This window comes from Schistocerca americana, chromosome 5 (assembly GCF_021461395.2).
Source record: "Schistocerca americana isolate TAMUIC-IGC-003095 chromosome 5, iqSchAmer2.1, whole genome shotgun sequence".
Lineage (NCBI taxonomy): Eukaryota > Metazoa > Arthropoda > Insecta > Orthoptera > Acrididae > Schistocerca > Schistocerca americana.
The window spans coordinates 604,126,453-604,141,871 of NC_060123.1; the positions used below are offsets into that span (position 1 = coordinate 604,126,453).

The following is a 15,419-nucleotide window of genomic DNA, read 5'->3' on the forward strand; positions in this document are numbered from 1 at the left end:
TTGTCCACTACGTAAGGGTGTCCGGATACAGGTGATCAAATAGTGTAAATGCTAGTCTGTGGTGAGTGGAAAAAAGGGGCATTTGTATGACCCTTTTGGCGCCGGCCGAGGTGGCCGAGCGGTTCTAGGCGCTACAGTCTGGAACTGCGCGACCGCTACGGTCGCAGGTTTGAATCCTGCCTCGGGCGTGGATGTGTGTGATGTCCAGGTTAGTTAGGTTTAAGTAGTTTACGTTCTAGTGGACTGATGACCTCAGAAGTTATGTCCCATAGTGCTCAGAGCCATTTGAACTTTTTTTATCCTTTTGGCCGAGAAACTCCGGGCGGTGGGTTCATTTGCAGAATCACATAGGGTTTTATCCCCTCGCGCTCTGTGGCCCTGTGTGTGATGTATGTGCTGAGCGTAGATGACTGTAATGGATGCACGTGTTGTGTGGTGTCACGTAAGTGTGGTACGATAATAAGATAGAAGGTTCCGACACATAGTTCTAAGTCTAGGGGACTGATGACCTCAGGTGTTAAGTCCCATAGTGCTTGGAGCCAGTTTGAGTTCCGACACACAGCTTACTTCTTTCTAAGTGTACCAAGACAACCGCTGGACTTAACGTCTGCTACCGACGGACCGATCGTCGCCATCAATCAGTTTCTGATGCCCTCACTCACACTGTGGGGCTGTCTGTTATCTAATCCAGAGCATTGGCTGAAACTCTTGTGGTAAGGAACTTTGCGCCACCCCCTCTTCTCCCCTTGCCCACATATTACTGGCACTGGAGCCGGCCGAAGTGGCTTTGTCGTACGGGAAGCACTCTCCTGTCGTTCAGTGTTCCCCTTCTTTTGTTCTGAATACTGCTTTTGAGCTTTCCTAGGGTCTCGGAATGTGGTTGTACATTGATGGTCTCTCCCTGAGGCAGAAATTCTACCGTAATGACGTCTGTTAAAAGCTATTCAGAAGCCAAGATCGCACAAAATGTTTTGTATTCAATACAACCGGTTTCAACAGTCTTAGCTGTCATCTTCATGTCTTAAATATTTTTATTATTTTAACATGATCGTTTTACGCTGACCTCATGGACTAGATGTCAAGTGGATAAAACTTAGTTTTATCTATTTGATATCTTGTGCATGAGGTCAGCATGAAATGATTATGCTTTACTAAAAAAATGTTTAAGACTTGAAGAAGACAGCGAAGACTGTTGAAACTGGTTGGTTTTTGAATGGTTTTTAACAATTAAAACAGATGGCTCTTCAATACTCCCACAATCAGAAAATTAAATCATAACGATGTCTTTTCGGTCCCAAAACACCGAGGGCATAACATTTTCGCCAAAAATTGAGCTTTTGAATTTTTTGGTAGATGCGGAATTGGTGTGACGCCACTGTGACATCTTTCTCCTTCTCTCAGGCGTGTAATTGCGCCCCACGTTTCATCTCTAGTCGCACTCCAAAATCCACAATTTCCAATCCAAGTCGCCCAAGAAGCTCACGAACGCTACTGACCTAATTTTTGTTGTGTTGCTGTATCAGCTGTTTTGGGATCCTTCTTGCCTACGATTTCCGGTATCCTGGCGTTTCTCTGAGCGTCTCGTACAAGCGAGTTCCAGAGTGCTGTGGAAACATCGGAGAAATTTCTTCCACTATCAATCGGCGGTATTCATGAACAGTTTTCTCGATTTTTGCACCAACCCACCAGTGAGAATCGAAGATATTCCACTCCTCTGTCCGTCGTGAACATTGTTCTGTCCGTACTAAATTCCCTACATCACTTAAACACAGTCGTTCTGTTCATGATATTTTCACGGTAAAACATTCTGATTTGGGAAAAAATTCCCGTAGGAAATATTGGAAATTTGTGGTAAGGTCTTATGGGACCAAACTGCTGAAGTCATCGGTCCCTAAGCTTACACACTACTTAATCTAACTTACGCTAAGGACGACACACACACACACACACACACACACACACACACACACACACACACACACACGCTACCCCGCACGGTACTCCGATAGGTGTTTTGTAAAGGTTTTTTTAAATACTACTACCTGTCACAAACTTCGAAACTATTGTATTAGTTGTTTATTTAGCGACATGTTTCGAGGTAAACCTCATCTTCAGGCTAAATGGCATTACAAAAACAACTTTAAAATAAGGCCATGCATATGTTACATAGTCTTTTCGTGAATGCTGGGGTCATCCTGTGGAAGAAGAGAAAACTTGGTAAGAGCTGATGTCACTTTGGAAACTGGACTGATCTCTTCTTCCACAGGATGACCCCCAGCATTCACGAAGAGACTATGTAACATCTATATGGCCTTATTTTAAAGTTGTTTTTGTAATGCCGTTTTGCCTGAAGACGAGTTTTACCTCGAAACATGTCGCTAAATAAATAAGTAACACAATAGTTGCCGAAGTTTGTGACTGGTAACGGTAATTTAAAAAAAAACCTTTACATATTTTTTGAGACAGTCACGGTTGAAAAATAGTCAAAATGGCTTCAAATTCCGGTAGTTGTTATTGCTTCCGCGTGTATGAAGCAGATCACAGCACATGGCTGCCACTTGCCAGCCACTTACCGACATCTTTCACGCAACTGGACACTACAACGCGAGTTTACGTACTACCAACTATCTGCATCTGCAGTGCCCCTTTTGGTCAGAGGATCCCCGGTACCACACAGTGTTGCCAACTCTAAAAAAAAAGCAAAAAAGTGACAGCCCGTTATGATCACAGTACACTTACTTTCTGAACGTGCCTCGTAACTCCGTGTCGAACGGCATCGCATGGGGGCATTGTGTTCAGTGAAATTTTGTAAAGTTCACGCGAAATAGAACAAAAAGACGGCAGTTTCTGTGAAGAACCCTCTGGACTCTCTTTTCCAGCTAGAGGCTGACTGCTGAGCGCGCCCGTTTCACGTCTGTTGCAGCAAACAACCGCAGCCGCCGCCGGTGCCCAGCAAGCCGTGGGCCGCGCCTGCCGCCCCCGCGCGGGACGCCGCCCCCGCACGGGACGCCGCCCCCGCCGGCCGGCGGCCGCGAGACGACGCCAGCGAGCGCAGCGTGCGCGACAAGATCGCCATGTTCTCCCAGCCCGGCGCCGCCCCCGCACCGGTGAGTCCCAGCAGTTTGGTCACTGCCCCCTCCGTCTATCTCGCCTGTTTCACAGACACAGCAGCGGCTGCCGTGTGTTTACACAGCTCTCTGATGACCGCCACGCATTACTCATAAAGTTCTACACAGGGTGATTCATGAGTTTGCAGGCAAACTGAAAGGGGTGGTAGAGGAGTCGGAGTACGACAACATTGGAATACGAACTCCTGCTCTTTAAAACCCGAGCCAGTGAAAGCTTTGCAATGTCAGGAACAACAAGATAATCAGTCCACATGGGCCTTGAGTTTAGCAAAGATAATGTACTTATTTACCCGACAAGTAAAAGTAGATAGGGAACGTGCAGGCTTTTCTGTGCAAGTACGTGATGTACTCAACGCGACATATTCCAGGCGTTGCATATATATATATATATATATATATATATATATAGGGTGGTCCTTTGATCGTGACCGGGCCAAATATCTCACCAAATAAGCGTCAAGCGGAAAAACTACAAAGAACGAAACTTGTCTAGCTTGAAGGAGCAAACCAGATGGCGCTATGGTTGGCCCGCTAGATGGCGCTGCCATAGGTTAAATGGATATCAATTGCGTTTGTTTAAGTAGGAACCCCCATTTTTATTACATATTCGTGTAGTACGTAAAGAAATTTGAATGTTTTAGTTGCACCACTTTTTTCGCTTTGTGATAGATGGCGCTGCAGTACTCACAAACATATGGCTCACAATTTTAGACGAACAATCGGTAACAGGTAGGTTTTTTAAATTAAAATACAGAATGTAGGCACGTTTGAACATTCTATTTCGGTTGTTCCAATGTGATACAGGTAGCTTTGTGAACTTATCATTTCTGAGCGTGCTGTTACAGCGTGATTACCTGTAAATACCACATTAATGCAATAAATGCTCAAAATGATGTCCGTCAACCTCAATGCATTTGGCAATACGTGTAACGACATTCCTCAACAGCAAGAAGTTCTCGCGCGACAGCAGTTAAAACACCTACTTGGGCCTCATCACTTGTTGCAGGTCCTGGTTGACGTTTCATATATGGCTCAACACTTCCAGTTTCCTTGAATAACGTAACTATCCGGCGAACGGTCCGGACACTTGGATGTCGTCGTCCAGGATACCGAGCATCATATATAGCACACGCCCGTTCGGCAGTTTGATCACAATAGCCTTACATCAACACGATATCGACCTTTTCCGCAATTGGTAAACGGTCCATTTTAACACGGGTAATGTATCACGAAGCAAATACCGTCCGCACTGGCGGAATGTTACGTGATACGACGTACTTATACGTTTGTGACTATTACAGCGCCATCTATCACAAGCGAAAAAAGTCGTCCAACTACAACATGCATATTTCTTTACGTACTACACGAATATGTAACAAAAAATGGGGGTTCCTATTTTAAAAAAAACGCAGCTGATATCCGTTTGACCTATGGCAGCGCCGTCTAGCGGGCCAACTATAACGCCGTCTGGTTTCCCCCTTCAAGCTAGACGAGTTTCGTTCTTTGTAGTTTTTTCGTTTGACGCTTATTTCGTGAGATATTTGGCCCGGTCACGATCAATGAAGCAAGCAGCTCATGGGAGTGACTTTTGTCACCCCAGTATCATCTGACCAGTCCACTTTTTTGCAGTCGTCTGGGGTCCAACCGACATGGTCACGAGCCCAGAAAAGACGATGCAGGCCATGTCGTGCTGTTAGCAAAGGCACTCGCGTCGGTCGTCTGCTGCCATAGCCCATTAACGCCATATTTCGCCAACTGTCCTAATGGGTACGTTTTGATTTTTGCGGTTATTCCACGCAGTATTGCTTGTCTGTGGACGCTGACAACTCTACCAGGGCACCGCTGCTCTCAGTCGTCATGTGAAGGCCACTGCGTTGTCCGCTGCGAGAGGTAATGTCCGAAATGTCGTCACAACACACTCTTGACACTGCATCTCGGAATGTTGACTCCCTTAACGATTTTCGAAATGGAATGTCCCATGCGTCTATCTACAACTACCATTTGGCGTTCAAGGTCTGTTAATTCTCGTCGTGTAGGTATGATCACGTCGAAAACCTTTTCAGATGATTCAGCGGAGTACAGATGACAGCTCCGCCAAATAACTGCCCTTTTGTACCGTGTGTGCGCGATACTACCGCTATCTGTGTATGTACATATCGGTAACCCATGACTTTTGTCACCCCATTGTATACATATTGTGTGTATGTGGGGCCACATCAGAACTCTTCTGTACGTGACGTCTGCTGCCGGCGAAAAAACACTTTTCGCCAGCAGTCTTGCAGCTCCTGATACCCGTGCGATGCCCGCTGGTTTTGGTTGAGTGGGCCAGTATTTTCTACGGAGATGATGTAGCAGTATTCACCGTGATGGTCGCCATTCTAAACCCCTTCTGTTATGTCCAACATTGTTAACAGAACATAATCTCTGGCGAATTTATGGCTTAGGATTACATGCAAGACTGTGAGATCCAAAGCTTTTGTATTGTTACTCAGTCAGCTTCTTCAGTTTGTGCACGACATTTTGAAAACCCTGTACAAATTGATGCCGTTTTGAAGTGACAGAAGTAACAACATAAATTGCTTAACGACCACTGTAAAATATATTATATTCACAAAATGTTTTATGAAAACAAAACTATTGTTTAAAAAAATATTCCTCTCGTACGTCCGGAACCGCGCGACTGCTTCGGTCGCAGGTTCGAATCCTGCCTCGGGCTTGGATGTGTGTGATGCCCTTAGGTTAGTTAGGTTTAAGTAGTTCAAATGGCTCTGAGCACTATGGGACTTAACAGCTATGGTCATCAGTCCCCTAGAACTTAGAACTACTTAAACCTAACTAACCTAAGGACAGCACACAACACCCAGCCATCACGAGGCAGAGAAAATCCCTGACCCCGCCGGGAATCGAACCCGGGAACCCGGGCGTGGGAAGCGAGAACGCTACCGCACGACCACGAGATGCGGGCGTTTAAGTAGTTCTAAGTTCTGGGGGACTGATGACCTCATATGTTAAGTCCCATAGTGCTCAGAGCCATTTGAACCATTTTTTTAACCTCTCGTACCTCAAGACAAGTGCGTCACTTCATATATGGCACGTCACTAGCGGAGAAATGCTCCCATCGGAGCATAAAAAATGTCAAAATGTTACTGTTTAGAAAACTCTGACTGAAAAGTGGGTATCAGCTGCCTCAAAAATGGTTCAAATGGCTCTGAACGCTATGGGACTTAACTGCTAAGGTCATCAGTCCCCTAGAACTTAGAACTACTTAAACCTAACTAACCCAAGGACATCACGCACATCCATACCCGAAGCAGAATTCGAACCTGCGACCTTAGCGGTCGCGCGGTTCCAGACTGTAGCGCCTAGAACCGCTTGGCCATCCCGGCCGGCTCAGCTGCCTCATTCTACGTTTCTAAGCACTTTAGAATTTTTCGCAAACATTTTGGCATGCGAACATATTCGCACCGTCTTTAACATGTTTACTCATAATCAAAATATCCACGGGTGTACTGCCGGTTTCTAGTGTCCAACGGGCACAATATTTCGGCGATCATACATGTCGCCATCATCAGGTGAACTGACGGACTGACCTCGCGGCGCCTGAGGTGACGTCGGTGTGATGGCTCTGTCAACACACATCTGTTGCACCGCGCGACCGTGGCGCGGGGCGCGGACGGCGGAGTGAGCGCGCCGCGGGCGGAGGGTATTTTAATCGGCCGCCGCCGCGACCGAACCCAGTTCCTCCTGAGCAGCCATAGCGTACGGATCTCCGTGCCGGCGCGTTCACAGGAGCTCAGACCGTCAGTTCACCTGATGATGGCGACATGTATGATCGCCGAAATATTGTGCCCGTTGGACACTGTAGACCGGCAGTACACCCGTGGATATTTTGATTATCAAATGCGCCGGGAGAAACTCAAGAATCACATGTTTACTCATCTCTCACTACCACAAATTCCCCTACCTGTAACTCGCTCAAACCACTAGTCCATCTCTCTAAGTCGCTCATACCTATCCGCTACCAGTAGCTCTTTCTCACCCACACGTTCAGCCCAACTCATTGCCATTATCTTTCTGTGTCTCTTTGTCAGTGTTTCCTGTGTCACAGCAATAGACTCCTTCGTTCTGTCCTACTACTACTGTGTCCTACCACTGTATACGTTTCGCTCTAGTTCTTACTGCTACTCTCTCATTCATACCTTCCCACTGCTGCTGTCTCTTCTTACTATCTCCCTCTTCCTCGTCGTCATTGTCACAGACTTCGCCTCTCATTATCACAGCCTCTCACCAACTTCCATTTTCACTTTCCCTTTACCGAGTGAGGTGGCGCAGTGGTTAGTACACAGGACTCGTACTGGGGGAGGGGGGGGGGGGGGACGGTTCAAACCCGCGTCCGGCCCCCTTGATTTAGGTTTTCCGGATTTCCCTACATCACCTCACCGGGATGGTTCCTTTGAAAAGGGCACGCCCGACTTCCTTCCTTATTCATCCCTAATCCGATGCGACCGATGACCTCGCTGTTCGGTCCCCTCTCCCAAATCAACCATTCAACCTTCCTCCTCACGGGCACTGTCTCCTTTACTTTTTTCCTAGCACTGTTCTGTCACAGTCAACTGTATTCCGCTACCACTGGGTCCCTCTCTTTGTCTGACACTGCCACTGTCTCCTCCGCTCTTTCTATATCACAACCACTGTCTACTCTCTCTCAGTATATATTTATTACTTTCCTGTCTCTTTTCTCTGCCACTGTCTTCTTCTCTCTCAGAATGAAAAAGCGCGAATATGTTCGCATGCCAAAATGTTTGCGAAAAATTTTAAAGGTGTTGACGAAGGTAGAGAGAGGGAGCCGCTACCCCACTTTTCACTCATGACCTTTTAAACAGGAGAAATATTCGCCATTTTCTCAGCTGCGATACGAGCACTTTTCCGCTGCTGCTCTTCTTTTCCCTGCTACAGCAGGGCATGAGGCTCATATGAAAAGTATTTTATGACTCAGTAAAATTTTGATAGTTTACTTATGGGAATTGAAATAACTCAAAACTAATTTTACACCTCAGAACAGATTTCACGTGCTTGACAATTTTGCATGTGCTCCAGTACTACAACATGTGGTTCCCAGAACGCTTCTGATGATAACAGAGACAATTTACAGCACATTTGTTCATGCTACGTCACTTTGTAAGCTACGTTTTCGACTCCCATCATATTTTACGTGCATATTTTACGTGTACAAGTAGGGTAACTTTGAACATTTGTGTCTCTAATACAGGAAAAGATATCAAGGTAATTTTCAAGGCTGTGCGAGATCGAGATTTTAGGAATATATCATAAAAATTACAATCGTTTGCCTTGCATAACTGACTTGGGATCCGCGGCTCGGTTTTAGTGTCCGAACACCATGTTTTTGGCGTGTTTCTCGATAACGAATCAAGATTTTTGAAAACGGAAAGATGGTACTTCTAGATAAATGCCTAGAGAATGTGCGGCTAAAATTTGAGCAATTTGCTGCTGTTGGTTACTTAGATATCCGCTGCTGACAGAGAAACAATTGTAAGAAACCTTTTTCTCGGGTTTTCTCAGGAACTAAATGGTCTCTCCATAAGCCGCTTAAGGCGGACCATAGACAACCTCTCATGCAGAAAGAATCAACCGATTCGGTCCATTTGCCTGAGCTGGGTGAAGTGTGTAATATTCAAACTTTGACGCTGTACTGTAGGATAGTTACAGTAAGACGAGCCTTCTGTCGGGTTTACAAATGGTCCCCAGTGCAAACGCTGTGCGAAACGCTTGACCCTACCTACCACAAATAGAATCCGAGGTGTGAGCCCCGGAAGAATCCAGTTTTTACGCGCGGCGTTGTGCAGTATATTTGTGCCATATGGTAGTTTTCTTTATTTCTGTACCCAGTTGTACAAATGCCGTTGACAGGAGCGAGGTGCAGCTAAGGTTCTAAACACAGTGTAACGCTACAGTTCTGTGCAAGAGGGCATAACACATCCGTATAAAAACTGACCGGAAACATGTGCGCTCTAGAAATAAGAGCTTTCGTTTGTGATTTTTTTTTCAGTTTCTATGGATCCGCTTGTTTGCAGCATGGAAAGACAGTTAGTTGATTACCAGATAAGAAGTACGGAAGGAAAAATCCTAAATGTGTGATGCTGCGCGATAGAAAGTGATGGTGGGATTTGTTTTCTAATGTCTATTCAATTACTGGGAAGATTTGCTTTTCTGCTGAGAAACTTGGGTACGTGTATCTCTGAGCAAGATACGGGTATGAGTCATGAAATTTCTGCAGCGATAAGTATGCCAACAACGTTACGCTTACCTAACGACCGGTTAGTCATGCGGGAGTTTGTTATTTATTGCTACCGTGAAAGTAATGAGGAGTTGTTCCAAAGGCAGTATAATGCATAAAATAGATTATGTGAAAGTTAGTTTTATTCTGTTACGTTTTTTATGTTACTAAACACTCATATTTTGTACTTACTGTGTAAAAGGGGAGAGGGGTTCGGAGATGACGATAATGTTTCCATAATAAGACAGAATGCTAATTAGGGTATTTGCTGCTGGGAATCGCTCTAAAGTTGTGAAAGTCTTAAGTTTTATACACATCTACCACTGCTTCCGTTTCCAGTAAGACATGCTTGTGCCAATGGAATGCCTTCGTTGTGTTGTCATAAGCACAACAGGAAAAGTCGTCGCGTGAAGTTTCGAACGTTCCCACATTCAGGTGAGCCAACATAACTCGACAGCTAGCGCAGGATGCACAAATAGGCGCATCGAGCTGACTGCTTTCTGTTCTCGCCAGATATTTCCGATACGTTTGGATATCAAAATCGTCCGCTGTTACCTTATTTGTGTGCGTTTTGACCTACTACTATCTTTCGAAATCACTGCAAGAAATCGCCCGAATCCATACTAGTGAAAACTGGCTTTATGCCTAGTAAAATATAGCTAGATTTTGTTTTCTATGAAGAAATTGTTGAAAGGAAATGGTCGGGTCTGAAGTTCGCTACGCAATTTAAGGTATGCTTAACATCCAGTTGCACATTTTTGATGTGGTTTTCACATCTTCGGAAATACTATATTTGAGTACGTTACGATGATGAGAAAATGGGTCTCGGCCAGAAATTAGTCATCGAGTGAAAAAAGGAAGTAAAATTTGGAACTTTAGACTGGTTTTTCGTTGTATTCATACACTGAAGCGCCATAGAAACTGGTATAGGCATACATATTCAAATCCAGAAATATCCAAACAGGCAGAATAGGGTGCTGCGATCGGCAACGCCTATATAAGACAACAAGTGTCTGGCGCAGCTGTTATAGCGGTTACTCCTGCTACAATCACAGGTTATCAAAATTTAAGTGAGTCTGGACGTGGTGTTATAGTCGGCGCACGAGTGATGGGACACAGCACCTCCCAGGTAGCGATGAAGTGGAGATTTTCCCGTGCGACCATTTCACGAATGTACCGTGAATATCAGAAATGGTAGACCATCAGATCTCCGACATCGCTGCGGTCGGAAAAAGATCCTGCAAGAACGGGACCAACGACGACTGAAGAGAATCGTTCAACGTGACAGAAGTGCAACCCTTCCGCAAATTGCTGCATATTTCAATGCAGGGCCATCTACAAGTGTCAGCGTGCGAAACATTCAACGAACCATCATCGATATGGGCTTCCGTGCCGAAGACCGTATCGTGTACCCTTGATGATAGCACGACACAAAGCCTTACGCTTCCCCTGGGCCCGTTAACACCGACGTTGGACTGTTGATGAGTATAAACATGTTGCCTGGTCGGACGAGTCTCGTTTCAAATTGTATCAAGCAGATGGACGTGTACTGGTATGGAGACAACCCTGCATGTCAACAGAGGACTGTTCAAGCTGGTGGAGGCTATGTAACGGTGTGGGGCGTGTGCAGTTGGAGTGATATAGGACGCCTGATACGTCTAAATACGACTCTGACAGGTGACACGTACGTAAGCATCCTGTCTGATCACCTGCATCCATTCATGTCTATTCTGCATTCCAACGGACTTGGGTAATTGCAGCAGGACAATGCGACACCCTACGCGTCCAGAATAGCTACAGAATGGCTTCAGGAACACTCTTCTGAGTTTAAACACCTCCGCTGGCCACCAAACTCCCCTGACATGAACATTATTGAGCATATCTGGGATACCTTGCAACGTGCTGTTCAGAAGAGTTTCCACCCCCTCGTACTATTACCGATTTATGGACAGCTCTGCAGGATTCATGGTGTTCATTCCCCCCAGCACTGCTTCAGACGTTAGTCGAGTCCATACCACGTGTTGCGGCACTTCTGCCTGATCGCGGGGGCATTACACGATATTGGGCATGTGTACCAGTTTCTTTGGCTCTTCAGTGTTACTAATCATCATTTCCGTACAGGATATTTTTGGTTCTTCGCTTTTTATAGCAACTGCTACCCATGCGATGTTCATTTTTAATTACAGAAATTAAACTTTCTCTGTCCTGAAGGAGGTTGGAGCATCACGTCGCTTTACTAGGCATGGTCCTGTTGCCTTCTTCCAACTTAGAACCGACCCACCCCACTTGAACGCCGTCTTGGTGCCAGTGTTCAGCTTTGCATCGTTCCATGTTAACAAGACATCGCCAGTTGAAAGCGCTTTGGGCGTGTAGCATATGTGCCTTCTGCTGTTGTCAACAGAGCGGAGAACAAAGTTTTAGGTTGTGTAGGCCTTTCAGAGTTAGCTTATGTATATCGCCAGTGTCCCACATTACCACTGCGATAATGTGCATAGACTTCTGTTGCCATGTGGTTTTTACATCATCTTCCCGGTCCCTATATTTCTCCTTCTTTTCATTCCATTGTTTTGCACATTAGTTGTGTTGGGTAGAACGACGCCTGAATTGAAAGTAACTTGCTCAGCTTTGTTATTCAGATTGCATCGGACCATTTTATCAGTTATCATACTGTCTTCACAGTAAATTTTGAATGTGTCATGTCCTGTAAGTGCGACAGGATCGTAATCTTAGAGTGAAGGGAAATCTTTGATTAATTCACTCTACTGCTGCAACTTCTAGTGAATTCGTCATTTTTTTCTGTCCTCCGTCGTTCCTCACTTGCTTCAAAATTCATGGGAGTATGTTCTGTCTATGCAACTAATTGAAGCCAGTTTGTTTATTGCCATACGCGTTCGCTTTTTTTACTTGTGAAACATTTCCAGTGGCCGGTAATACATATTTCTTTTTATACGTATAATAAATGTATTATGTAGTAGATACAATATGTTATTATGTTACATCTTATGATGTTTTTCTCTTGTTTGTCAGTTTGGAATCGAGTTTTGTGGTACACATTTCTTGATGCGAAATTATCGTTCGGTGTTACTTACGATTTCCAGCACTTTTAGTCCGTGTATGTGGTCCGTGAAACCAACATAATTAGAGTTTTGAGTCTTTAACCATAGAGGTTTTACATGCTTGACATTAAATATTTGACGCATTAACTCATTCATGAAGTAATCATGCATTTGATATCTGTTTTGTACATGTGGTCCATAAAACGAACATAATTAGAGGTCTGAGTCTTCAACCATAAAGGTTTTACATGCATGACATCAAATATTTTACGCATTAACTCATTTGTGAAGTAATAATGCATTTGATATCTGTTTTATACATGGGGACACTTCTAGTGAGAAATGCACACTTTTTTAAAATCCTATTCTACATGTTTGAAACGTTTGCAGTGTGTAGATACATCCTTTAGGAACAATATTTTCATTTCTCCACATAATTTCCATCCCTCTCAGCTGCCTTACGCCATCTTGGAACCAGCGCCTGTATACCTGCACGGTAAAATTCTGGACCAACTTGTTGGAGCTACTGTTTGGCAGCGTGCACAAGGGAGTCATCATCTTCAAACCTTGTTCCACGAAGAGAGTCTTTCAGTTTCCCAAAGAGATGATTGTCAAATGCAGCCAGGTCAGGACTGTAAGGCGGGTGTTTCAGTGTTGTCCATCCGAGTTTATACATGGGGGCTCTCTATTCTTTAATGCAGTGGTCTTCAAACTGCGGCAAGCTGAATCCAAAAACGTCAACTAACGTTAAGAACTTGTTACGAGTGCAGTATTTCTGTCCAGTCCTTAGACAGTAATCTTTTAAGGTGAACTTAATTTTAATTGGTGTTGCAGAATGCGGCCGTGGGATAAGTAAAGCTGTTCGCTTAACTTGGGATCAGAGGGTTAAATAGCGAGGCCACTGCGGGGTTACAGGATGTGAGATGGGAGAATGTTCTATTGTTCGGCTTCCATTACTGGCAACTCACCGGCGTGCGCGACTCGTACGTATCTACCGTTGTGGTATAAACTTCGACACGGTTGGTCATCTTCAAATGCGGTACTGATGTGTTGCGAGGACATTAAATTAATTAAGACTGTTGCCATACAGGGTGACTACAACTGAACTTTCGCTACTTGAGCCAGTGAAGACGGAAAGTTATTTGCCATATGGATAAGTAACTTTATAGGAATAATGTTGATAATAATGGGCGTATGGCATTGGTGGCCGGGAGACCCCTCGCGGGGCGGTTCTTTAACGCCACTACGGCGACTTGCAAGTGAATGAGGATGAAATGATGATCAAAGGCACTCAACACCCAGTCATCTCGAGGCAGAGAAAATCCATGACCCCGCCGGGAATCGAACCCGGGACCCGTGCGCGGGAAGTGAGAACGCTCCCGCAAGACCACGAGCCGCGGAGTTTATAAGAATGATGTTCAGGCTATGCACTGTCGGATTTCCGTTGTTAGTAGAGTTAGTGTCGTGACACGCCGCTAAGCGGCGGTACTGGTACATTGATGTAAGGTTGAAACACAAGCATGAGGGTGCATTACAGCTGCAGACAGTCAGCATGGGTCCAGACAAGGTGAGCAGGGCCTTGCCTCATAAAACTGTTGTAGCGAAACAACAGCAATAGTGCTGCTGGGCGAGTATCATTGCATTAAAGGAATGTGGAGAGGTCCTCTTTCCGCACTGTTGTTGAAGAACGTGATTTGGAAGTTCGAATGAACTGGCTGTTTGGGAATTGATCCAGGGAGAGAGCGACGGCCAATTGCGCCACAAACAGTTGAAGAAATTACGGTTGGCATGACTGAGACACGGGACACTGATACACGTTGCTGGCTGAAGATCAGCGTAGCGAGGGAGGTAGCCAACACCCCACCTCAGATGGTCCGGGCAACAGTATAGCAATCTCTAGCGCGGTTCCAGGCTGTCGTGTGAGCAGGTGATCGTCACACTGAACAACATTTATAACCTGGAACGTAAATGTGGTATGCAGTTAATAAACAAACACCCTCTCATGTTGAAATTAAAATGTATTTCTTTCAGTGGTTTATTCGTTATTTCCCTTCCGCGTGTTTCTTAAAAATGTTTCCAGTTTCATTGTCCCACGATGACTCGTTGTTTTTCATGGGCGTCCTCTCAAGTAGCGAAACTTTAATTGTAGCCACCCTGTAGGATGCAGTGAGTAGAACAAAACAGGCATCTGTATAGTTTATCAAACTTTTGTGATTGTGTCAGACTTGAGTAGTGCACTTGAATATAAGTACGAATACTATTGTTAATCAAAGTCATTCACACATGTAAGACCAACAACACTTCACCACGAAGCTATAGTGACAGCTGTTAGCAGAGGTTGGCAGCAGCCAGAGACAGATCACAGTCAACACAAAGTCTCCCGAATGACGCCGATTTTCAACGATCGTTACGTGGGATGGGGGGCAACTTATTGCGACCTTACACAGGGTGAGTCACCTAACATTACCACTGGATATATTTCGTAAACCACGTCAAATACTGACGAATCGATTCCACAGATCGAACGTGAGGAGAGGGGCTAGTGTAATTGGTTAATACAAACCATAAAATAATGCACGGAAGTATGTTTATTAACACAAACCTACGTTTTTTAAATGGAACCACGTTAGTTTTGTTAGCACATCTCAACATATAAACAAATACGTAATCAGTGCCGTTTGTTGCATTGTAAAATATTAATTACATCCGTAGATATTGTAACCTAAAGTTGACGCTTGAATACCACTCCTCCGCTGTTCGATCGCGTGTATCGGAGAGCACCGAATTACGTAGGGATCCAAAGGGAACGGTGATGGACCTTAGGTACAGAAGAGACTGGAACAGCACATTACGTCCACATGCTAACACCTTTTTATTCATCTTTTTCACTGACGCACATGTACATTACCATGAGGGGTGAGGTACACGTACACACGTGGT

General features: G+C 44.9%; 1 protein-coding gene across 1 annotated transcript in view; it reads left to right on the plus strand.

Moving 5' to 3' along the window:
- The first annotated feature begins 3,074 nt into the window (after window positions 1-3,074).
- Window positions 3,075-15,419, plus strand: part of LOC124616579 (pro-interleukin-16-like) — a 62,261-nt gene continuing 49,916 nt past the window's right edge. Inside the window, exon 1 of the mRNA XM_047144900.1 lies at window positions 3,075-3,107. Coding sequence (XP_047000856.1) covers window positions 3,075-3,107 — 33 coding nt within the window. The remainder of the gene's footprint in view (window positions 3,108-15,419) is intronic.